Source organism: Echiichthys vipera, assembly GCF_963691815.1.
Source record: "Echiichthys vipera genome assembly, chromosome: 1".
NCBI classification, from domain to species: Eukaryota; Metazoa; Chordata; class Actinopteri; order Perciformes; family Trachinidae; genus Echiichthys; species Echiichthys vipera.
The window spans coordinates 21,623,039-21,647,262 of record NC_139826.1 but is presented as its reverse complement, the minus strand read 5'-3'; the positions used below and the strand labels follow the sequence as shown (position 1 = coordinate 21,647,262).

Sequence of the window (24,224 nt, the reverse complement as noted above, 5' to 3'; positions counted from 1 at the left end):
ATGAGGTAACTCAGTGCAACAGTATAACAAAATCAAAACATTAAGTTTAGTCACTTGGAGAAGAAATGAAAGAAAATGAATAAATTAAAATACTGTCTAATGTAATAATAATAATAATAATAATAATGTCTGATTGCTAAGAGTGGAAAGTTTTTTTGATTTTAGAGGAGATATTGAATAGGACCCCTTTCAGTCAAAATCAGGTGATGAGTACGTACAATAGTCCTCGCTCTAATCCACTATGTGTTTCTGTACAGTAACATCACTGGATAGTACTGCTACTGCATACAAAGTCAAAGACAATGACAGCCCAGTCTGCTTACTGACTTGGACTGCTTAGCTATCAAGGCCCCGCCCCCAAAAAAGTTTACACAACATCAAACTACACAATCACATTTCAATGAAAGGTGTGCAACAACTGACAAGACAATTCCTTATTACTTGGAACACATCTGTACGAGTAGCGGTATGTTTCAGAGATACATCTTCACGGCTTTGAGCGGTGCCTAGTTCACGCTTCCAAGCTTTATGGGGTTTTATTTTGGAAAACATAAAAGCTGAAAGGTTCTCACTGGTCAAGTTTTCCACTGGCTGCAAAGCTTGCAGGATGTAATTCAGAGTGTATAGAAATGCTGCACGCTGACAAGGCAACATCAACGAGGCAGCCATTAGATGCAAAGGCTGAGAGTATTTGAGGTTTCTGTGCTGCTGACCAAGTAAAGGCTTCATGCACATTTTCAAACATATACTTACACAAAATGCTTAATGTTGTTTGTTGTTCAGCTGAGATTAAATTGTTTTCATGCAGTATATGCATATCTGAAAGCTGTCATACAGCCACACACAGCTATGCCATCCCTTTTAAGTTCAGATCTAACACTGAGGAAATTTTGAGTCAGTTTAAGCTGCTAGTAAGACCAAACAATGAAAACCAGTTATACACTGAAATATAGAAGTAAATTGGCATTTTAGACAAGACACGTACAATGTTACTTTATGTGCAAATAAATATGTAAACTGTCAAAGGAAGTGATTAATCATGCCCGTTGAGCTAATAAAGTGCAGCAGAGCTGTCAGGATAATATGACTGGAAAAGCTCTGGACATGATGCCTCCAGTGGAATGTTCAAAGACATTTTCAAACACTTCTTACTGCTAAGACTGTGGTCTTCTGGAGGACAGCATAGACTGATTCCATCTACAGGAACAGGCAGACATGAGAAACTTGTGTTGCAAAAGCTTAGGTAGCTTCACTAAGAGGGCTTCAGCTGTTGGGTTTTTCGGGGTGATGAAAGAGAGCGCAGAGCTCCTCACATGTCTGGGTTTCCACAGAGCTGAAATGGGATTCCATATTCCACGCCAGGTCTGCTGACAAAAAGTCATCCATGACAGTTTGTGTTTCGTTGCTCGTTAGAAAGAGGTGTCCCAGGCCTTCTGCATGGCTGGTCACAGTCTGTGTCTCTGTGCTGCTCAGCAGCCTTGCATGCTCACCCTGACTCACAGGAGTCTGAGCAGAGAGACCTGTGGAAAATGAAGGAAGATCTGTCTGTGTTTCTGTATCTGAAGACTCGGTGCTCATAGAAAAGCTTGAATGTCGTAGGATGCTGCTCAGGGGCATGTGGCTTCCTGCATTCAGCAGGAAATTGAGGTCAGTCTGAGTTTGAGTATCAAATAACTCCAGATCGCTGGCTTGGGCTCGACTTGGTCCCTCACTTTGGTCCAGTTCATCCATCAGGAGGAAGTCTGTCTGGGTCTGGATGTCCAGAGACTCTGGCGGTGTGTCTCCACCTAGTACTCCCAGCTCACTCTCCTCTGTCTGTGTCTGGATGTGAACAGCATTGAGAAATTCTTCAAAGTCAAAGTCAATGCCATTGTGTTGCTCCTGAACAGATCCCAGACCTGACCCACAGCCTGAAGAGGCCTCTGTGAGCACCTGGTGGCCTGACATGCTGTCGGACAGAATATTTTCTAGGTCATTTAACAAGGTCATTGTTTGGGTCTGGTTATCTGCCATGTTGTTTGAGTTGAGCTCATCTGTCTGCACCCCAAAACACATACCACGAGCTGACTTTGAGTCCTCATATATACTGCTTCCTGCAGCAGTAAGGGTGTCATCTATCTCCAGAGCGGTCTGCGTGGAGACACTGAGGGAGTCATTGCAGAATAAATCAGAGCACATGATAACCTGGTCCTGAGCCTTCTCCTCTGATTGTGGCACTGCAAAATATGTCTGTGTCTGCCTGGTTTTGTAAGGGGGGACAGATGAGGGGGCGCAAGGAATTTGACTTATGCACTGACTGTCTGTCTGAGCTCCAATAGAGAAGGTGGCTTTTACACAGGAGGAGAATGTCTGGGTTTCAACACTGACTGGCAGTAGGACTTGGGCACTTACACTGATGTCTGTTTGGGAGCAGGACGACACTGAAGTCTCAACCACAGAGCACAACCCCATTCCCTCCCCAACCCCGACTCCTGTTGGCATTTTGGACAAGTACGATTTGTCCGTCTGAATGTTGGTGGAGGTGCTTCTTCCCCGCTGTTCTGCCAGGCTGGCTGAGTCATCTGTGCCTCCAGTGTCCAGACTGACCTGCACCCCAGTACTAATGGGCCCCAGGCTAGACCGGGAAGTAGGCATGCTATCCTTGAAACACAAACTCTTAGCGTCAAGTTGGGGTACCACAGTTCCTGTGGCTTGTGGCAGGAAATGTAAGGTGCTGACGGAGCCTTGGCTGTCTACTGCCAGCACAACAGATCTCAGGGCCCCACTTTCTGTAGATGGAAGGAGGACAGGCAGGTGGGCCAGCTGCATCACAGGAACACTGACCAAAGCCATCTTGGGCTTTGGTAGGAGCAACTTCTGGAGGCTCTGACGGGGGTTGGAGTTCTGATTCACTAAATCTGGGATATGAACAGCTGTATCAGAAGGGAGAGAGGTCTCTGTCAGCTCTTTAATAGCAGGTATGATCTGGCAGGTTGACTCGTTGGTCTTAGCCTTTTCAGAGCTACTTAACAGTTTCTCCATCTTTCGTTTTTTTACTGGAGGAATTCTGCAAAGAAACAATACAGAGAAAGCCAAATTAATATTTAGCCAAACCTAAGGCAAAGTGCCAATACAAGTCATTCTGGGCTATGCAGGTACATGCCTGTGTTCTGTGGGAATCTCGTGACCTGTCCTGTAGATATGCGAGAGTAGAGCAGCCCTACTAGCATAGGGGCAGCCACATGTACAGTGGTAGGTTTTCCCACAGTCTTCTGTGTGCCTCTTTAAGTCACACTCTGTGCTGTAGCCATTGTTGCACTTGAAGCACTTGTGTTTCTTCTCTGCGTGCATCTTCATGAAGTGCTAGAATGAAATAGATCAGATAGTACAGAATCATTCAATTGCTTTAAACTTTTTAGTTTTACTTTTTAAGTATAAAGCATGTTTTTTTTTCTTCAAATAATTGGTCTCTGCATTGCAGATGAGGTTAAATATCTAAAATGATTTAAGTACAAGTACGCTAATATTTAATGCAAACAGTATGGTGATTGGGTTATAGTCAAACAACCTGTATTGCATTATTCATGCCAAACTGATTTTTGTAACATGTGATGCTGAGTAACACTTTCGGAGCTATTCAACAGAACTGAGACTTCATCATTTTACTCCACTGATTGCATCCAGATCATTGGAGGAAAGGCTTACTTGTTTAACCAGGGAGAACTGGGAGAAGGGTCTCTTTGGCCCCCTGGGACAACCCTCAATGGGACAGCAGTAAAGCTTCTGAGAGCCCTTCATGTCCTTTCTGACCGTGGGATTGACAATACCGTCCTGGGGGTGACGATGCCAGCAAAAGATATGGAGAAAAGGGCAAAGCAGAGAAATATTAAATTTTGGATATTTATACCTTACACAACATGGCAACGTGAGTGTTTAAGAATACAGTGCATTCCCTTATTACTATAACAAAACAACCAACAGGAATGCTGTGATGCTTGCCAGTCATTTTAAGAGATTGGACAAGTTTAGGCAAGTAAAGCAAAGTAAGCAATCAAATGGGTTTACCTTGTAAATGAGAAATATTTTGGCTGATTAACTGTTGTTTTACTTGACCAACAAAATATAACTGCTATAAAAAGGTGCATAATGTAAACTACACTCTACACAAACTACTACTAATGTTGTCTTTTCCTACCACTTTTAATTCATATTTCAGAGGCATCATTATGGCTGCAGAAATTAAGAGTGATGGTTGTACATTGCCTTGTTTGACATGTACATTAAACATGTAACCTTATTCAAGAAATGGCATTCCTGTATATACAGTAGGCTTTCCATAACTGGAGCAGCTGTCAGCACATAGTACATTTAAATTCAATGGACAGCACAGCAGTTATTACACAAGAAAGCACCTGCATTAAATGTATATTGCATGCTAAAAACAGATAAAACCACCAAATCCCATAACAGCCATTAATACTGCAGCCTTCCAGTGGTCAAGGTCACCTCTATCTGATGTAACACTGGAAGGAGCAGAACAGCTACAGTTGGTAAATCCCCTCTAGTTCATCATAAGGAGTTAGCATAAACACTCATTTTGCTAACGATGAATGTTCTTGCAGTTGGCTTCAGCTACATCATCTAGTCGTATGCTTAAGCCTGAGTCATATCAAAATATTATTAGTCATCGGTTAGTGGCTGGCAGGCTCAAAAGAGGGAGCAAGTCAAGATTGGCTGTCTTTGCCATACCAGGGTCAGTCCACAGCCTTTTGAGGGGCCATTACTGAGGTTATTTCCTTTTGCTGGGAGACTGAAGTCAGAATAATAGGCTAATTCTGCTTCTCTCTGCTGCTGAGGTCAGTGATATGATAGAAAGTAAAAGCCAAGCCAAAAACAGTCACATTAAACTAATGAAAAGAGTCAGAACTGGGCTGAATTAACAAGATCAAAAGAAACACATCAGTCTTCACGACCAGTAAGAAGCAGGTAGTGAGTGATCAGCAAATACATTAATTCTGTGCAATGATGCAGTAGAGCGTGGACTGTAAATAAAACGGATATGGTGTCGAACACCACGCTCCCTCCTTGCAGTCGGACTTCATGAATATTGCAGAGGAAGCATACAGTGAGCTTCCCCTGCATTTAAGAACTTTTTTCCATCATGTCAAACAGAATACCATTTACACTGCTGACAGTTTTACATAGCTGTAGGTTAAAAATAACATGCCACACCCTTCCTTTTCCCTCTTTACAACTTGAAACACAATCTGTGGTGGAAGTGTGGCTAAGTACTGAAAAACTAGAACACAGGATTGGAATTTGTTGTTACTCTCAAAGTGGCTGAAATGTTTAAGTACAAGGCTTAATGGACATGAATAGCAACTAAAAATAGATTATCAAAGTTTCCTTTAGCTCTGTCTGTTTGATATTTAGGCATTGGAGGGAAAAGGGCCTATTTTTAAACAATGACTGTAACTGACACTTCAAATATACCTGGATGTACCTTCAATGTATATAGTAGATGCACTGATTGGGCCTTTTAACTCTTCTGGTTGGGTCACATGAACTACTTCTAAGACCTAATTCAAATTCTCACATTCACCTATTTCAAACAAAGAGCTTTTAGTCTATTGCAAACACAAAAGGCAGCCTTTCCCAGCAAACAACTTCATTCATGGAGGGGAAACAGTGAATTACTGCCTCCGACGAAAAGCCCAGTCCAGTGAGGACATAAAAACCACGCAGGGTCAAAAGCAGACTTTGGTCTAAATGTTTTGACTGCCTCTACTTAGCTGACTGATTTGCATTGGTAGCAGACTATATATTAGATATAGACTCAATCAATAGTGGGCATATTTTTAAGCGGTGAAGAGACCCTTACCATTACCTTAAAATGATAGACAGATGTATCCATTCACAGACAGGGTGATCCCTATGTTCCCTCAGCTCACAACATTGTGTTTGTTGGTAGAGCACAGTTAAGGCTAAATTACGTATACAGATGGAGACTATTGGACACTCAGCGTTCATTTTGTCTATATTTGTGCACTTTGCTGGATTAAATTTAGTTTAGACATACTCCACACACATAATTTTACTCAAGACCTGAGAGTGTAAGTGAGGAGAAAAAAAGGTTAAGTCTGAGTCAAATTGTTTTCTCTCCTAAGTTTAAGAATTAAAAATGAGTGAAGGGGAAAAGTCCAGAATACTCTTTCTAGTCCCTAATATTTCTAACTTTTTCATTGTTCTTCTGTGGGAAAAAAGGAACACAGTGCTGTGGGAACACAGTTTAGGGAACACAGGGCTAAGGGAACACAAAGTTTAAGGAACAAAGAGTTTAGGGAACACAAAGTTTAAGGACACAAAGAGTTTAGGGAACACAGTTTAGGGAACACAGGGCTGAGGGAACACAAGGTTTAGGGAACACAGGGCAGAGGGAACACAGGGCAGAGGGAACGCAGAGTTTAGGGAACGCAGAGTTTAGGGAACACAGAGTTTAGGGAACAAAGTTGAAGGAACACAGAGTTTAGGGAACACAGTTGAAGGAACACAGAGTTTAGGGAACACAGGGTTGAATGAACACAGAGTTTAGGGAACACAGTTGAAGGAACAAAGAGTTTAGGGAACACAGGGTTGAATGAACACAGAGTTTAGGGAACACAGTTGAAGGAACAAAGAGTTTAGGGAACACAGGGTTGAATGAACACAGAGTTTAGGGAACACAGGCACGAGACTAGCACACCGTTGCGTTACTTCCCACATCCCTATCCACAACTACAAACTATCTAACGGCTACACGTGAGGTTAGACCTGTATCGAGAAATGCACCAATCATCACTTGCAATTTAAATGATTAATTGAAAACATAAGTGACGTTAGCTAGTTACGTTACCATGTAGCTAATGTTAGCTCGCTAACGATATATGTGACTAAATAAACTCAGCACCGTTGCGAAGCTTCACTCAAATAAATAACATTGAACTTTTAATGTCAACCCAGCGGCAACTACACCGTCGTGACTGCTAAGCATCACCATTATGTTACGTTAGCTATAACCAAGTTGTAATGGTTGACTTGCGTCTTTATGACAACGCTTTCACGTTAATGACATAGCCAAGTTAGCGTTGCAGCTACGTGAACGTCTAACCATAACATTATGAGCATTAACCGGGATAAGAAGGCATTTACCTCTATTCTGTGTGACTTAACAAGATGCATGTTCAGTGCAGGTGTGTTGGGGAGAATCTTGCCACATCCTTTCACGGTGCAGAGGATGTTTGTCCTCACTCCTTTGGTCAGCTCCGTGATGGTAGGTCTTATTATTTCCCGTGACTGCGACAGAGACTCTTCAGGACATGTCGAACTGTCTGTATGTGCGTTATCTCTGTTGTATGCCTCGCTCGTCACAGAGGCAGCCATGTTTCAGTGTTGACAGTCAATTTTTTGACAGAGCCCCAGCAGCAGCATTGAGTGAGTAGTGGAAACCCGTCCCTCAGCTTTGCCTGAAAGGCTGCGTATTCACTTTCCGCTGAGCCTACGTCACATCCGCTCTAGTCGTACTTCGTATTATTAGCTAGTATTTATTTATCCCATAGCCCACTGGTACTCAAACTGTGGTACTTGAAGGACTCTCCAAAATAAAAAAGGAAACATTAATTACTAGATAAAAATAATACTAAGAAAAATACTTAGACTTTTAGGATCCTTGAAATGTAAGTTTAGCATTTCCTGTCATATTTTTGTTTTGGGAAAGTTTCCAGCAATTTACCAAAAATGTACACCCCTTGCAATCCTAGCTGTGATAGGTTACCTACAGTGTCTCAACCACATTTTAAGAATGCAAGGTAACTGGAAGGTAGGAAATCAATGACACCTCTTGGTACGTTCGATCACATAGTTCAGTCATGTAATAAGAGCCAAATTACGAGCTAAGTTTGATGGAAAAAAGTAAGCATAGGTAAAATGATTGGTTTGAAAACACTGACATGTCAGTTCTGATGCTACCCCTTCCTACAGCGTGTCTGTGGCTGAAGATTCTGATTAGGAATAAACCTTCATGTCCATAGCTTAATAGTGTCGGCCAACGCTGCTCTATTTGAAAATTGGTCTTAGTGGTGGGACTTGAGAGAGCCTGATATTTACTGAGGTGGTACGTCATGTACAAAGTTGTAGAAATAGGTATCCCTATCTACTGGATAATCTGTCGGGGTCGGGGTCATCCCTATGTTCCCCGGTGGCACAAGCCTATCCCTTTGCTGATTCAATTTAGCATTTTATTAGGGTTTGTAAGGTTAGGGTCTACATAGGCTTATTTGCCGTAGAATTGGGCACTGAAAAGAGGGACTACTGACTCCACTAACTTTTGAAGGTAGTCAATTGATCGAGTTGCAGGAACTGTACATAGAGAGGTCCCTGGTGGTCATCAACGACGGGGCGACTGTGGCTCAGTAACATGGTTTGTCCTCCATTCGAGAGATTGGCAGTTCGATCCCACCTCGCCCGGTCCACATGTCAAAGTGTCCTTGGGCAAGACACTGAACCCCGAATTGCTCCCCGTGCTGCGCATGGTTTGAATGGTTACATTAGATTAGATGATAGATTAGATATGTAGATGTCCACTGCCATCAGTGTGAATGTCTGTGTGAATGGGTGAATGTGACAAACACTGTGAGAGCGCCTTGAGTAGTCAGGAGACTAGAAAGGCGCTATACAAGTACAAGTCCATTACCAACAACCAAACTCATCCACACAACAGACAGTTCTCCCTACTGCCCACATGCAGCAATGGGCCGCAGGTTGGAAGCCAGCCTGCCCGCTGCAGCACTTATTTTAACAATTGATGCAAAGATGCATGTGCACAGATAATTTTCTGCTCTACGGTAGTAAAAAAAGAAAAGCACTACACTAGCACTACTTCCCGTTGTCATAACGCCATTACTGCCAAAAAATGTGGCGCATTACTATAATTATAAGCTCACTTAAGCTGTTTTTCAACAGATCAACTAGATCTCTTAGCCCAGCAGCAAAAAGAGTTTTTCCTTGGTGAGGGGGGGGGGGGGGGGGGGGGACAACCGCATAAATGATGATGACTGGCTGGGGTACAGTATAATTTCATGGTAAGCCAATCAGAGGTAGAGTTGGATTGGTGGTGTTGACAAAATCGAAAGCATGCATATGCTGCGTTCCAATAGTGGTTTAACATGCCCATGTTCACTTCCCCTTGGGGGAATCCCCACCGCCATCTTGAGGGTTGTCCCAATAGTCTGAAAAACTGAGGTGAACTTGGTCAGACTGACCCTCAGAGGGCTGAGTGATCGAGTGAACAATGGTGGTCCCTCCAGTGGTGGATATCAACCCCAATGCATTGTAGTTATGGATTTGTTGGAAGAGAATACATCCTCGAGTAGGTGGCTGTAATGGACCTAAAGCCACACCCACACAGGTGTTTTCAGTTAACTAGTTGATTAGACCTCTTCTCAGGACTGTGAGAGTGTTCAGGGGCTTTAAAACTCTGCGATTGCTCACCACTAAAGAACAATATGCATAAATAAACTTTTTTCTCATCATTAAAAAACTTCACTCTCTGACATGCTTTTCAGTTTCGGTTTTCTATAAATAATATCTTATTATAGGTCTGTATTCTTAAATGTGTGGGCTGTTTGTCTATTTAGCAGATAGCTCATTGATAGCTTAGTTACTAAAAAATTAGTACTTGCAGTCAATATTTGGTCTAATCATTTAAGTTTGTATATCTACAGTATACTTGACTTGTGTGGTTTCTTCTGTTTAAACTCATGGAATGTTATTTTGCAATATTAATCATCAAAATAATGATACAGATCACAAATAGAAGTTTCTGAATCAAATATGATGCAGGTGTTTACAAAGTGCTGATGGTGCAGGCGATTACAATCATCCGTAGAAATCAACTTCATCACAAGATATTTTTGATTATTATTAAGAAGCAGTACAGCGCTAAACCTACAGCTGTTGGTGGATCTATGATAGTTTGTGCAGAAGTGAACGAGGGCAGGTGTGTTTAATTTCAGTTTGACAAGATGGATGCTCCTGTAGGAGAGTACGATTTGATCAAGTTGAGAGAACGGCCCTCGATACATAGACACCGCATCGACTGCGGAGGGATGTGCCTAAAGCGCCATTTTGGAACAAGGTTAGCAGAGGCAGCGGTGCATCAAACTACTAAGGAAAGAGGTACACCTCAATCGCATAGTAGAATTATTCACTGAAATTTGGACCGATTTCCAAATATATTGATTTGTTAAAAACATCACACATGTAGCTATGATAGTGTGTTTGGATATTTTGAAAACGCTGATTTTACTACCCAGATACAAATTATACTTAATGTTATCAACAGAGGAGCTTCTGACAGAAGATTTGTAAAGACAGCAGACATCGAGACAACAGATCCCATGGCTATATTAATAATAATTATTATTGTTGTTATTAAATGATTCATTATTTAATTACATTATTAATGACATTAATATGATAACAATTGCAATAATAACACTAATTTAATCATAACAGCAATAATGATAATATATCAAATATAATAATAACAGATTCACAACTTGAAGAAAATAATCGGTGCAACGTTTGAAGAAACAATTCATTATACACTCTATGGGCACGTCCCTCAACAGTCGATGTGGCGTCTATGTATATGTGCCTATGGCAATCACAATGAGAAGTGTCTCTTCTTCACCGTTGTTGGTGTATCTCTGTGGCAGGGATACAGCACCACATATAGGCCTGGCATGTGTACTACAGTGTGTTGGCTCAGTTTCAATGGTGTGGACGCAAATATTTCTTGAGCCGAGGCTGTGTGACTGGAAAACTTTTTAAGAATGGGGATTTTTGTGTGTTTTAAAGGATATAAACATAGTAATTATAATATCTACAATTATACATGAAATTTGATTGAGGCTAGTCTCACTTTGTCCCTCAGCAACATTAAAATAGTTTAGATTTGTGTACGCTGTTTCTGTTAATAATTTATTGTATTAAGAGAAAAGGAGAGAGAAAGAGAGAAAAGACACAGATGGTGTCCATGTCATTAGAATATTCTGACTTATCATAAATAATTCAACATACACATGTATTCTAAGTTCCGTTAGAATTTAAAAAAATGTACTTGAAAGTAATGCAACAGTTACTTTCCGTAGTGACTAGTTACTTTTAAAATTTAACTAATTCAGTTACTTTTTAGGAGAAGTAACTATAACTTATTACTTTTTTAAAGTAACACTGCTGAAATGACATGAAGAGAATACAAGTTACACACTTGGAGAATAATTAAAAATCCTGCTTTTATATTCAATTTGGACTCACAAAAAAAAAAATCAGTGGCAGTAACATTCTGCCACATAAACAGCAATAAAATTAATCCTGGGAGCCATGTCTGTTGAACAAGGAGAGCAATGACAGAATGGTAAAAACACACCACAGGTGGACTTGACATGGCCATCCACACTGGGAATCCTTCACCCATCATTTCTGCTGTTGTGATGGGGGACCAGGGACATTGTCTGTGATGACAAAATAATTCTTTTCTTTTTGGGGGATAGATGAGAGCAGAGGTGTGACAGGAGTGGAGGCAATTCCTGTAAAATATAAAAACTAAAATGTCAAATAATTCAGGGACAGAGGGGTTAACTATTTGAATGCACTAACTATGACATATTTTTGGTATGTGTATGTTTTTTCGCCCTCTTGTGGTAATTTATGGAATTGCCAGAATTAGGAAACATCCAAAATTGTTTAAAGTTTTACTGAGTTGCAGTGTTGCAAACACACATGGCTATGGATAGCAAATTCTTGGATCAGTACCTGAAGATGCACAGTGTCTTAGTGACTCCAGGAGGTTGGTGCTTGCAAATTTGACAACACATTTGAAGGGCTCCTCTCGCTCCGTCATGGTCTTGTTGGTGCGGTCTCTGAATTTTGTTTGCAGCTGAGGAAAGAACACACATGACATAATTTAGATGATCACAGCACAAACAGATACTGGCCTTTTTCTTCTTTGAACTGATGTAGTGAGACAGCAAGTTATGCCTTTTGTTTCTTTGACAACCAACTATTCAAACTTAAACTTAGAATTTTAAACACAAGCATATCACAGTAGGACACCTTGTAAACTGCAGACTCTAGTTGAGGTAACATCCCACAACCGAAGGTCTCACAAGCCTTCTGAAGTCTGTTTGCTGCAGTCTCAGCTTGTTCTCTTTCTATTTGTGGGTCTGTAAATAGAAAGAAAGCCAAATTAAAAAAACACAATGTTGAATTCTACCAGACGTACACATTAAGGCCAAATCCAATACGCTAAGCTAACAATGTTTATAAAAAAAAATTCAGTAGGGTTGTTCGGTTCAAATTATTTGATAAACATACTTGAGACAGTTTGATTATTTTCTGCAAGGGGACTGGGATACATGGTTGGAAACACCTAGAAACAAACAAAACAAAAGTCATAGTAACCATCAGTTCAAACGTTTTGTACAGTTGAGCTTTTCCAAAGAAACTTCAAATCTTCAGGCCTTATAATAAATGAACATTTTCCTCTTTGTTCAGTGGCTCCCTAGACACAAACAGTGACACTATAAAGTTTTGTCTTATCAATACTAAACATAGGGATAAATCAAGCTTCTACTACAAAAAGGGTGATACGGTCAAAATCTTTGCTCATTTTATTAAGACGATTATTGCAACATGAACATAACGTGCAAAGATCAGAGCGTATAATGTCGCCCAAATGACGCGAGTACTGCCGTTAAGCAGTTCACGCACTATTTTTTGGGATAGAAATGATATAGAACAATACGTAAGATAGATATTTTTACATAGTTTTGAAAATATAATGTAATCAGGGGTCCATTTACGTCAATATGATTAAAGAAAATCTTTCAGTACCTGCAGAGTTCAGAGACTGGAATATTATAAACAATTCTTATCACCAATGTATGATTGTGTGGGGAAGGCCAAGCTTTGTATGGTGTGTAGTTAAAAATGGCTTACCTGTTGGTATTGCCCCATCAACAGGTCCCTAATGGCAGTGAGTTTCTGTCCACTGAGGTTAGCGTCCTTGAAAGCTTGATGTCTGGTGGACAGAGCCATGGCCTGCAAAGTACATCACTCTCTTAGAGGGGAATGGGAAACAAACACAACCCTGGCAACTGTACAAACACGGTCATGGATTGAATGGAAAACTAAATCCTCACCTGGGACAACATGGGCTTATGCTTTGAAGTCAGACTGGTCACGAAGACATAAGGGGTCTGAAGATGGTGAACAACGTATGTTGGTTTTAGGTGGTTGGGCAGAGAGAAGGTGTCTCCCCATGCAATCCGAATCCATACAGCTTCATCTGTGTGCTTCTTTATTTTGACAGACACCTTGAATGCAATGTCAGAAGAAGACTTAATATAGGATGTTAAACACAGAGAAGCACATTCAATGTCTTTGAATTAGGCAACTATATAATAAGATTTTGTAACTTATGTGCGGAGGAAAATATCTGGCTTACATGTTTTATGAGCTCTCTGAGGTGAGATTTAAATTGTTCCTTGAACTGCAGCAGATCTACAGAGTGAGCATCATCTGGCAAACAAAACAATAAAGGGACAATAAGGATTTGATTAGTAAACTTAACTTTATGATAATAGCTTTAATTCCCTGGAACAAACACAATGAAACATATACGTGACAGGACCATACAATGTTCAAAAATGTTAACCTGGCTTTATACTGTAAAACACACGATGACCCAGACAACAGCAGGATGGCTGATTAAAGTTACCAAACTTTAACCAGAAAGAAAGCCCTGATCCTAGAATGAAAAGCTGCAGAGTTAAGCCCTCCATACTAGAAGGGTATAGTGTTTTAACATACCTTCAGGGTCCATGAGCTGGAAGGCATACCACATTCTTTGGTTTGGATTGTCAATGATATCTGAGAGACAATGACGCCAAAAAGGGACACAAGGGGCGTTATTGAGTTGGCATGGTATACATTAAATTAGCTAGGTTACCCCTGGCGTTCTAGTCCAAATAATAAAATAACTGCATGTGACTTACATATCATCTCAAGTTCTGTGAGGTGTTTGACTGCAAACTCATTTTCCTGTACAGATTAAAAAAAAAGTGGTGTTAAAAAGACAGCAAACCCACACCATCGTTAGCTACATAACGTACAGATTGATTTCAATTAAAGTGTATTGAGAAGTATATAGTAGTTACCTAGTTACACAACATACTGTTAGCATGGGTGTTTCGGGGGTGGGGGGGGGGACATGCATTTTATTGTTATGCAGAACAAATGTGGTATTTTGGCCTCTAAAATGGACCATTTGAATATTTCTGCATACTGGGGTCCATACACAGTCTTGAATGACATAAATTGGGTCTGACTGGAAAGCTGAGACCGTTGTGGATTCAGTGGGCCCAGTTGTATTCATGTGTGATGATGTTAGTCCCCATAGTAACCATCTAATTGTAGTTAGAGCATTTTCAGTCAGCACTCAAAGCCTCATGAAACTTAACAACCACAACCTAGAGACCTAGGACATTCAACAAGCACCTTCACTCTAGACTAAACTGAGCTCACTACAGTCTCAAAGACAAATAGTCGGAGGGCTTATATAGTTGAATGGGATGCCGACGTGTGTGTGCACGCACATACTACATGCCAGCCCAGCACAAATCAGTGCCCCACTCGTGCCACCCCAGTCACAAAAGTCTGGACACGCCCGTCGCTGTTAGCTTGGTTAACTATCAGGCGGCCAGTTTTTTTTACACTGTATATTTAACACAACATCTTATATTTCAGGAAAGGCGCCTCTTACCTCGCAAATGGCGAGCAGTTTTTCCGTTAACGCCCATTTCGACCGAGTACAATCCAGGGACCGCTGCTGTTCCCGTGTCAAACGACCCCACTTGTCCAGCGTTGTTCTCAGCATTTGAGTCGGTATCAGTCTCACGAGTCGCTGCAGTAAGCATTTCGTAGATGCATCCATTCCTTCTCAGACAGTAATGATATCTCAAATTAACAGTTGTCCTGGAAGAGCTCTATTTAACTGATGTCTTTGTAAAGCTTGACGGTGGCAACCGCGGGACACAGACTGCAGCAGAATTACAAACAAACCGCCGACAAAAGAACTCACGCATCGACCAATCAGATGATGCCCGAAAAGCTTATGCGCGTCATCTAGCGCCCTCTGTTGCTTCGGGGTGGTAGTACGTCAGCACCACTACAGTAATGTGAGAGTATCATAGACTGTATAAAAAAAGGAATATATTCAATTACTAGTAAAACATTCCAAATCCTACTCAAGTAAAAGTACAGAAGTTGTCAAAAGTAAAAGAAAAATGGCCCGAGTGTCATACATCTGTCTGCGCATTGATGCAGCATTTTACTGCTGTAGCTGGTCAAGGTTGAGCTAGTTTTATGTTTTTTTTTTTCAGTTAAGTATTAAAGTTAAGTGGTTCTCAAACTTAGGATCAAGTTCCTATCGTAGTGTGAGATAATTAATGGGAGGGGAAATAGTGTGTAATTTTTATTTTATTTTTTGGTAACCTTCGATTTAAAGACAAGTTTCGAGGGGAAATCACTCTTCTTTACCAGTCTTAGCGGAACGTTACTATATGGATTTCAAATAAATGTAGTGCAGTAAAAATAAGAATAAAAGTAAGAATATTTTCCTCTGGAAGATACGGTACCTTTTATATATTTGCATTGTCAAAGTACATTTGAAAATATTACTCTGCTGATTCTCTTTTTCTCTGGTGCTCATTGTAAACTGTTTAGTTTGTTCACATCCCAGTCCAGTCATCATGAAACAAGTAATGAAACTCTGTCCACTAGCAATGAACAGTGCTGTGCAGAAATCTATCAAATGCTTTTGAGACACAACATTGTTAAATGGAATCATGCTAATTAAGCATTGTTGTCCATAACTGACAATAGACCTGCTCCTTCTCACAGCATACTTTGTGTTGTTGTTGTTGTTTTCTTTGATGGAATCAATCAGAATACTAATTCAACCTTTCCCCCAGAGTTGTTTGTGTGTGCTTTGTCCTCTCGCAGGTCTCTGCTGATTGTGGTGGTGCCTGCTGCCGTGGTCCTGCATGACGCTCCCTGCTGCTATTATTACTATTATTCATATCATTAGTTTTATAAATTATAATATTTAAAACCATATAAATATCATCAGTAATATATCTGATTGTATCACAGCTGTTATTAACACTACTCATCATTGATCATATTTACCACCATAATTATTATCATTGTCATATTCTGTCACCTTCTGTGCTTGTTTCTATTATTCTACTATATTAACTGCCACAACATGTAAGTCATATTCACATGACTATAGATATTATTATAGTTACTGTTACTATTGTGGTTGTTTGCATCTCTTGAACTGTCTCTCTGTCTGTCTTTGTGTCTGTCTTTGTCTCTCTCTGTCCATCTGTCTGTCTTTTCTCTCTTTCTCTCTCCTTTTCTTCCTCCCCATCCTGTCAAGACAGATGTCCGTCCTGCATAGAGCTAGGTCTGTCCGACGTTCCTGCCTGTTATAGGGAAGGTTTTCATTTCCACTGTATACACAAGATTGCTGTTGCTACTCAATTGGGAATTGTTAGGTCTATGTAAACCATAAATAAGTCATTGAGTGTGGTCTTTACCTACTCTATAGTGTCTTGGGATAACTTTTGTTATGATTTGGCACTGTAAATAAAATTGAACTGAAATTGAAATTGAAATTGAATTGAATTGATTAATCTGTTTGTGTTTCTTATTGTATGTTTTGATCTGATTTTTTTCCCTGTCAAAGTATGTTGAGTGTTTGAGACAAATCAAAAAAAAAAAAAATCAACAAAAGAATAAAATAAAATAAAAAGCATCCCAAATGCATCCATGAGCAAAAACGGAAGTACGTTACAGGGAAACATCTGTTATCTCCTTCAAACTTCCGTCATCAAATGTCCCGCCTTTTTTTGAAAAGAACACATTCCATTGGTGAGTTGAGAAAGAAGGCGGACGCCGATTCGCTGTTTCCCATTGTCACTCAATTGGTTACGAAAGCTTCATGTGTTGTAGCAGGCAACATGTCCTCCGGGTCCTTGCTGTTTTAGTGGGTGACATTCATGCTAGTACAACACCAGCAGGTTTATTCGAAATTGAAAAGCAGATATAGTAACCTGAGCCTTTATTCTCCTGGAAAAAAGACCAAACCCTGCTGCGTAGTGCTTGAGTGTATGGATTTACGCTGTTACAACGTTTAACGTCAACCTTAGCTGACAGTTAACTTGGCTAACGAGATATTTTTTTATCGAGGTTTGCTGGAAAAAATCTCAGATGACACAGCCTTCCCACTGGTAAGTTATGAAACGTAATAGTAACTAGTTTATAATAAACCAGTAGATATACAATATACATGATGTACAATTCTACAACCCTATGTTAGCATGTACCCTGATCTCGAGTGTTCTAGTGAAGGCTGCGTTGTTAAGGAAATGCAGGTGGTTTGTCACACTGTTGTATACTTTGCCTCTCTTTCTGCCCCTGTGCAGGTAAACAAAAACAAACCCCATCATCACAATGACAGCTCAGGAAGGAGAGGGATGGGGAGGCATTAGTATCCTTTAGAAAACATGCCCTTTTGTACATGTCTAACAATGCTGAGATGGCATAGTGTATAGACCTTTTTAATGGATTTCCATTGCTAGGCAACAGCCTTGGTCCTTGTTAACTTCCTGCCAGTCGATGTCATTCACATACACTGCATCAAGAAGTAAATTCGGCCACATTTGGAATGTTTATGTTTACATCTTTGAAAGGTCTATAGCAAGATAAAGTGCTCAAACAAGTGGTCAATCATACTTTTGTTCAAGTTGATTCATTGTTTAATCTGTATCTGCTTTCCTTTGTTTTTAATCTCTCGGCCTGTTAGACAACAAGCAATTTAAAGATGTCACATAGGGCGCTGGGAAATTGTGATAAGCATTTAACTATATTGTTTGACATTTTATAGACACGATTAATTAATAGACTTAATACACAAATAAGTCATAAACCATATTTTAAACATATTCATAGGTCATTGAAAAATACAGTACAGCAGAAAGCAAAACTGTATAAGATGTGATAAGATAATATAATTTTGAATTCAGGCATTAAGGTTTAAAGGCAAATTTCAAATTAGTTGCCACCAAATAACATCTCTTACAGTAATATTCAACAGTTAATTGTCAACTCAGTCCTCCTCTTGTTTGTGGATTTTCAGTATTGCCGCAGTGTTAAAGTAAGCCCTTAACTCAGCATGCACCCTGACCTGTCGGCTCACCTGCACACGGATGAGTGTAATGAACTGATCACTCATCTGAGGCAGTGCCACACCGAGGTACGTCACTTTGAATACTTTTATTGATGTGTTGCTTCTTATACACTGAAAACAAAACGATATAAATCTTGTTTCATGTCTCCCTTAGCACAATGTAATGAAGTTCTTTGGCACGTGTAATGATGTGGACCGCGCTATGCGTCAGTGCCTGAAGAAAGAGGTCTGTCAGTTATTTTTATGCACTTTGGGAATAACATGCAACAAGTGCTTTGACTGCTGAGTTTTGTTGTTTTTTAAACAATGTTTTGTCTTGTTTCTTCACCATTCAACAGAGACTGGAAAAGCGAGAACGCAGCAAGCAGCATGCACAAGAGATGAGAAGGAGAGTGAAAGAAGGTCCCAAAGAACAGCTGTGAAGGGACACTTTACTGCATTTTTGCCACCGGCACTACGACTTTAAAGTATTCTGATAATGGGACATTGAATTAAACATGGCATTGTGCAACAGGCCTTCCCTGCTGTTCTTACTATACGTCGAGACAGAGGAAGATAACCTCTCTCTCTTTGTACATTCGGATGAATGCGGATTACATTAGCATTGACAGGTCAAAATGTCATGTGTTGTTGTTACTCTATGTTATTGTGATATTAGATGAGAGGCAAGGTTATTTAAATGTTGGGACCTTATACCAGCAATGGCATGGTTAAGATGCAAGGCTTTTCTTGAAAGAAATACGCCTGCTCTCTTCTCCTGATTGACTTTGGTGAGAGTTTGATAGATTGTTCATCTTCATCCAATCAACTGCTAGGTATGTTTTGAAAGCTCCTGCCCTTTTCCAATCAGTTTCCAATTAGGCCTGCTCAGATGGTTTCTGTGTAACAAACCATCTGATGAGTCAGGATTAGAGATTGGTGGAGCTGAGGGACATTCCTTTTAAGTTGTCAGGACACCTCAAGAATATTCGGGTACTGTTTCCTATTGATGAAAACACGAAGAGTCACTTTTAGAGTATTAGAGATGCATGTATAAAAAAAAACAAAAAAAAACACACAATGGTGACCAGTGCCTGGGTTTGACACTCGATGTCAACACATTCATTGTTTAGACATTTTTTTTGAATGGGGAATCATACGTTACAAGTTTAATTGCTTTTGAATAAAGCGAAACTATCAGTTGATTTAAGAGTCCATTCTTCGATGGGGTGCGTAATCGTAAAACAAAGTGTCAATCAGGACCTGCAGGCCTTGAAAAGTCGGTTTCATCAAAAGAGTCCAAAGTATTTTCTCTTTTAATAATGGGTATTAAATGTTTTTGTGGAAGATCTTATACATCTATAAACTACAATCAGGATTGATGTCACAAGCACTGTCGCTACTAGTAGCTAAAGCTCATGCCTTAATAATAGGAAAGGGCCTGTTTTCGGTATTGAAATGAATTCTATGGCATTAAAAAGGCCTTAAAAAGTCTTAGATTTAACTTGGTGAACCCTGCAGAAACCCTGATTGAGGTGTAAATAGAGTTGAAGCTCAAAGGTCCAGTTATTAATATTTTAGAGATTTCAGCTGCATCTCAAGGTCTTCATTCAGTAACTGGAGCTGGACAAGGTGTCATGTCACCTAACAGGCTGTTCTCGTTCACTGTCCGTACTTATACCTATGAAAAGTAATGTAGTATTTAATTTGTATATAACTCATAATCTTGGGCCTGGACGTTCAGAGCTGCCTCTGAAGACAAAGTCAGGAGACATAGGCTAGTATAAAAAACAAAGCAAAAAGAAAAGCATCGTGGTGTAGTACCATGTGAAGGCAAAAATCAACATTGACTTGTTTTAAATTATTTTGTGACTTATCTTACTTACCTAACTCACACATTTTTTTAAACCCAAAACACAATTTTTTCCTAAACCTAACCCAATGAGGTTACTTGCTTAAACAGGTTCTGAACTGCAGGGGGTTGTGCAGGTGCACTGATCGCTGGTGTCACTGGACATTTGTAGGATTTTTTTTTTTGTATTTATTTGTTCCTTTCAGGAAAATGCTTATTCATTACATTGTCCACACAGTGATGAATTCAATTCACAATTACAATAAATTTAAACATTTACATGAATGGAAAGGAGCAGATAAGAAGAATACAATTCTTATATTTGTCTGCTCCTTTTCAACATAATACAGACGTGTGATGACCTCCCCTGATGTCTCCTACCCAAATTAAATACTAAACATATATAAAGGTTTATACAATACGTAAGTCCAGCTACTCATCAAGTTTATACGATTCAATATTGAAAAATATTCTGACAACTTTTCAATTCATCCTCCTGGGAATTCCACAGTTTTACACCTTTAACAGATAAGCACATTTGTTTTAATGTTGTCCGTGCACACTGATGTTTAAAGTCAAACTTTCTCCTATGATTTGCATCCTCTGATATAAAAATAAACAACCTTTGTATGTCCTTCGGTAGAATTCTGTTTCTAGCTTTAAACATTACCAATAATGCTTGCAATTCTATGATGTTTTTGAGTTTTTAAGTGTATGCTCTCAAAATGCTGCTTTGTAGAACACAAAACAATTGTACATAACTTTTGATAAAAGATACCATACCAGCCATTGTACCTAAATGGGAACCTTAAGTCACGTGTCATATGACCCCTCTCTTTGTCTAAGGTTGGTCTTCTCGATCTTTCATTGGTTGTCTGCTGGCTCTTGGTAGATGACCTCGGTTCTCATGTGACTGAAAGTTCACAATTAGGTCACGAAATGACAGCTGAGCCATCTCTGTTTGCTGAGTGAATACAGTGAGATGCTGTTGAGTAAGGGCCTGACTGATTTGATGGTCGATATAGTGAATTTCTGAGCTGAAAGGAAAATAGACCTTTTCTGTGTGGATTGTGCAAATAGGACTCTATAAAAGGTACTAAGAAGGCTGCTTTCCTAAAGAAATAACTTTATTAAACAATATTGAACATAATATACATTATATATACAATGTATTACATTGTCAACCAATTGTAGAGATGAACGGAGAAAATAAAGAATAAATAAAAATAAACTATACATCAGTACTGTATGTTCACTATCAGTAAATTGCTGACCAAACTTTGCTCCACAAACATATGTAATGACACAATTTCAAAATCATCCCAAGCATCATTTTATGCATTGTATGTTCTGTAAAGTTAATTTCCATATCCGCAGAGATCACAGGTATGCCGATACAAATATGTCTATGATAGGCCAATATCGGCTGACCAATATATCGGTTTGGCTCTACTGTTGAGGGCTCAGAATCATTAGTAATTGAACCTTTAAACTTGGATGCATTTCAACCATATAGGGTATTGTTCCCATGGTGTTCTGTGTTTTTTGTTTGTTTTTAATTTTAGAGTAGGCCGCAACACTGAAAAATGTATTTGAGCAGGCCTGTTAAATCAACAAGAAGGACTGCATGCAGGACTACTTCCTCAAGACAGCATCACTGTAAGATGTGACCAGAAAACAGTTCAGAATGAAGCTCATATCTGAATAATCTTTTGTTAAATATTGCCTTATCACAGCCAGTAGAGGAGACAATCATTCTCTTTTTAATCAAATTATTGTTTTAGTAAATATTAGCTTGATAATTACTACTAGGGGTATCACAGGGGGTTTGATATGTGACGTTGACATTTTGAATCACAGGCATGTTGAGGGTCGCTGAATGTTGGGTAGGGTTGGGTTAACTCACCAGAAATGAATAGGAAACTACCGACAAATGCCTGGAAAGCATTTTGTGAGATGTAAAACAAAAACACACTGAATGCAGGGTTTCTTTATTTGAAGCAGCTAATGCTACCCATAACAATGTATGGATCAATCTTTGACAGATGTTTAAATTAGAAGGCACCCCAAGGTTTGCTTTGAGACAATGTGGACAGGAGGAAAAGAAAAACATGAATGATAAAACACACCATGATATCGTGGCTATAAAAGACAAACACACAGAAAACCTGTCAAAACGTAATCATTCGCAATAAATAATAGAGCAAGTATGAGAAGTTTTTTTATTTTTTAGTTACAACTTATTTTTTAAATATTTTACTATTAAGCACACTTCAAACACATGCTGAGGGGGGGTTTTGCATCCAGTGCTTAAAAGAGGAACTAATAGTTCAAAACAAGTAAATAAGTGTGTTTTTATATTTTCGTTGATACATTGAAAATAATTTGTAAATATTACAAATTAAAATGAATAAATACCTAACAATCCATGTCTTGAAGGCTGAGTGTGATTAACGCTCAGTGGACCTGAGTGATGAGTGGCACACGTCCTTCTTACTTTTTTTTGGGACCCTTAAGCCAAGAATGTAGGGAACCCTCTTGTTGAAAAAATATCCAAACAATACAGACTGATTTTTTAAGCCTAGTGGAGTCTTTGGTCACAAAACTGCCTATTGTTTTCTGTAAACATCTTTAGGATAAAATGATACATCCAGGTGCACTATAATGCATCTGCAAACTTATTTTTCATGAGCATAAGTGAAAGTGTACTTTCCTTTTTTTAGTTGAGTACTGAATGAGGACTTAAGACTGTTAATATAAATGCTTCATCAAAAGTTGAATTATTCCCTGCAATCAAATAAAACTTGTGATTGAAAACCATTAAAACAACCTTATTGAGCATTGAATATGCTATTATATGCTTCAAATTGACAAATATGAAATACAATAAAGACAATCTTTTTAATCATCTGTTCATTCTTATAACGCTCAGTGAAAACACATTATATATTAAATTAACTGGCATGCCTCTGAGAATTTCCAACAAAATACTCTATCTGATCATGTCAACCGAAAAGGTAAACAATCAAGTGACAATAGTGTTTACACATTTTGGTTTTCAAATGATAAATGATCTGATCCATCAAAGATTTTATAGGATCATTTAGAAAGGATGATTAAGAGAGTCAGGGGGACTTTTGGAGCAAAGGAAACCACATGGCACTGCACATCCAAACATTTATCTCAAATAAATACAAAAATAAACTACCATTTCTAACAATACTTACAATGTTTATACAAAACACAACACACCCTGAAATATAAGGTATTCTGACAGGCAACACATTTCTATGTACAGTATATTACATGCAATCAGTTACACAGAACAGTCTACATTATACATAAGTCTGTACTGCAAGTGTACCACTGCAAAAAATGGACAAATATCTTCAGTTTTACAAGAAACATTTCAGAGACCTACATTCTTTTGTGAAACAAAATAGATCCCTAAATATAATACACGTCGCAATATAAAACGTCATGAAATCTTGAATTTATCACATGCAGTTAAGGACAAAGTCGACTCCAGCTACACAACGGTTGCATTTCCACACTATAGATCACTGACAAGTAGTGTAGTCACAATGTGAATAACATGAGGACCAAGAAACGATCATCTCTTTTTGTGTGCTCTAAAAATATACACTACCAAGCAATAACTGCCAGGTAATAACAACATGATGATCACGCATTTCACAAAGTAGCTATCTGCATTGATAACTTGAAGCCATGTTATACATATGAACCAACATAGTACTGCATTAACGGTTAATATATGTGGCTCAAACTAAATGGGATGAAACCCATAAATAATCCTCCCATGTTGATAAGTGTCATCAATTAATTTAATCGCCCAAAGTCATTTTGCACTCAACACAAAATCCCATTTGATTAAGAACGGACACATTTGTATATTTAGGGCTAGCATTACCTTAAAGCTTCCAGTGTTCCGCGTTTCAACATATCATTCTCCCTCAAAAAAAATAATCCTGACCTCAATGAAACTATTTGTATAAATTAAAGTGAAATTAAACCCTTGCAATCTTTGTCGCAGGT

General features: G+C 39.1%; 3 protein-coding genes across 4 annotated transcripts; 1 reads left to right on the top strand and 2 right to left on the bottom strand.

Annotated features, from left to right (window-relative positions):
- Positions 1-891: 891 nt before the first annotated feature.
- atmin (ATM interactor) lies at positions 892-7,372 on the bottom strand. Its single transcript, XM_083912348.1, has 4 exons — positions 7,168-7,372; positions 3,685-3,810; positions 3,143-3,342; positions 892-3,046 (listed from the first exon to the last, which is right to left on the bottom strand). Exons 1-4 carry the CDS (start codon positions 7,195-7,197, stop codon positions 1,264-1,266), a joined length of 2,139 nt encoding a protein of 712 aa, XP_083768474.1. The 5' UTR covers positions 7,198-7,372; the 3' UTR covers positions 892-1,263.
- A 4,121-nt stretch (positions 7,373-11,493) lies between these two features.
- Positions 11,494-15,013, bottom strand: cenpn (centromere protein N; the record flags this gene model as incomplete). Its single annotated transcript, XM_083920096.1, has 10 exons — positions 11,494-11,606; positions 11,833-11,956; positions 12,133-12,242; positions 12,394-12,448; positions 13,018-13,119; positions 13,221-13,394; positions 13,526-13,599; positions 13,891-13,950; positions 14,076-14,121; positions 14,843-15,013. The coding sequence occupies 10 exons, from the start codon at positions 15,011-15,013 to the stop codon at positions 11,494-11,496; spliced, it is 1,029 nt and encodes a 342-aa protein (XP_083776222.1).
- A 2,091-nt stretch (positions 15,014-17,104) lies between these two features.
- On the top strand, positions 17,105-18,853 carry cmc2 (C-x(9)-C motif containing 2). 2 transcript variants are annotated; one of them, XM_083940563.1, is made up of 5 exons: positions 17,105-17,378; positions 17,574-17,638; positions 18,333-18,403; positions 18,492-18,563; positions 18,676-18,853. In XM_083940563.1, exons 2-5 carry the CDS (start codon positions 17,602-17,604, stop codon positions 18,757-18,759), a joined length of 264 nt encoding a protein of 87 aa, XP_083796689.1. In that variant the 5' UTR covers positions 17,105-17,378; positions 17,574-17,601; the 3' UTR covers positions 18,760-18,853. The 2 variants fall into 2 exon arrangements, with proteins under 2 accessions (XP_083796689.1, XP_083796690.1); XM_083940564.1 differs by lacking the exon at positions 17,574-17,638 and having other exon boundaries at positions 18,287-18,403.
- Positions 18,854-24,224: the final 5,371 nt, after the last annotated feature.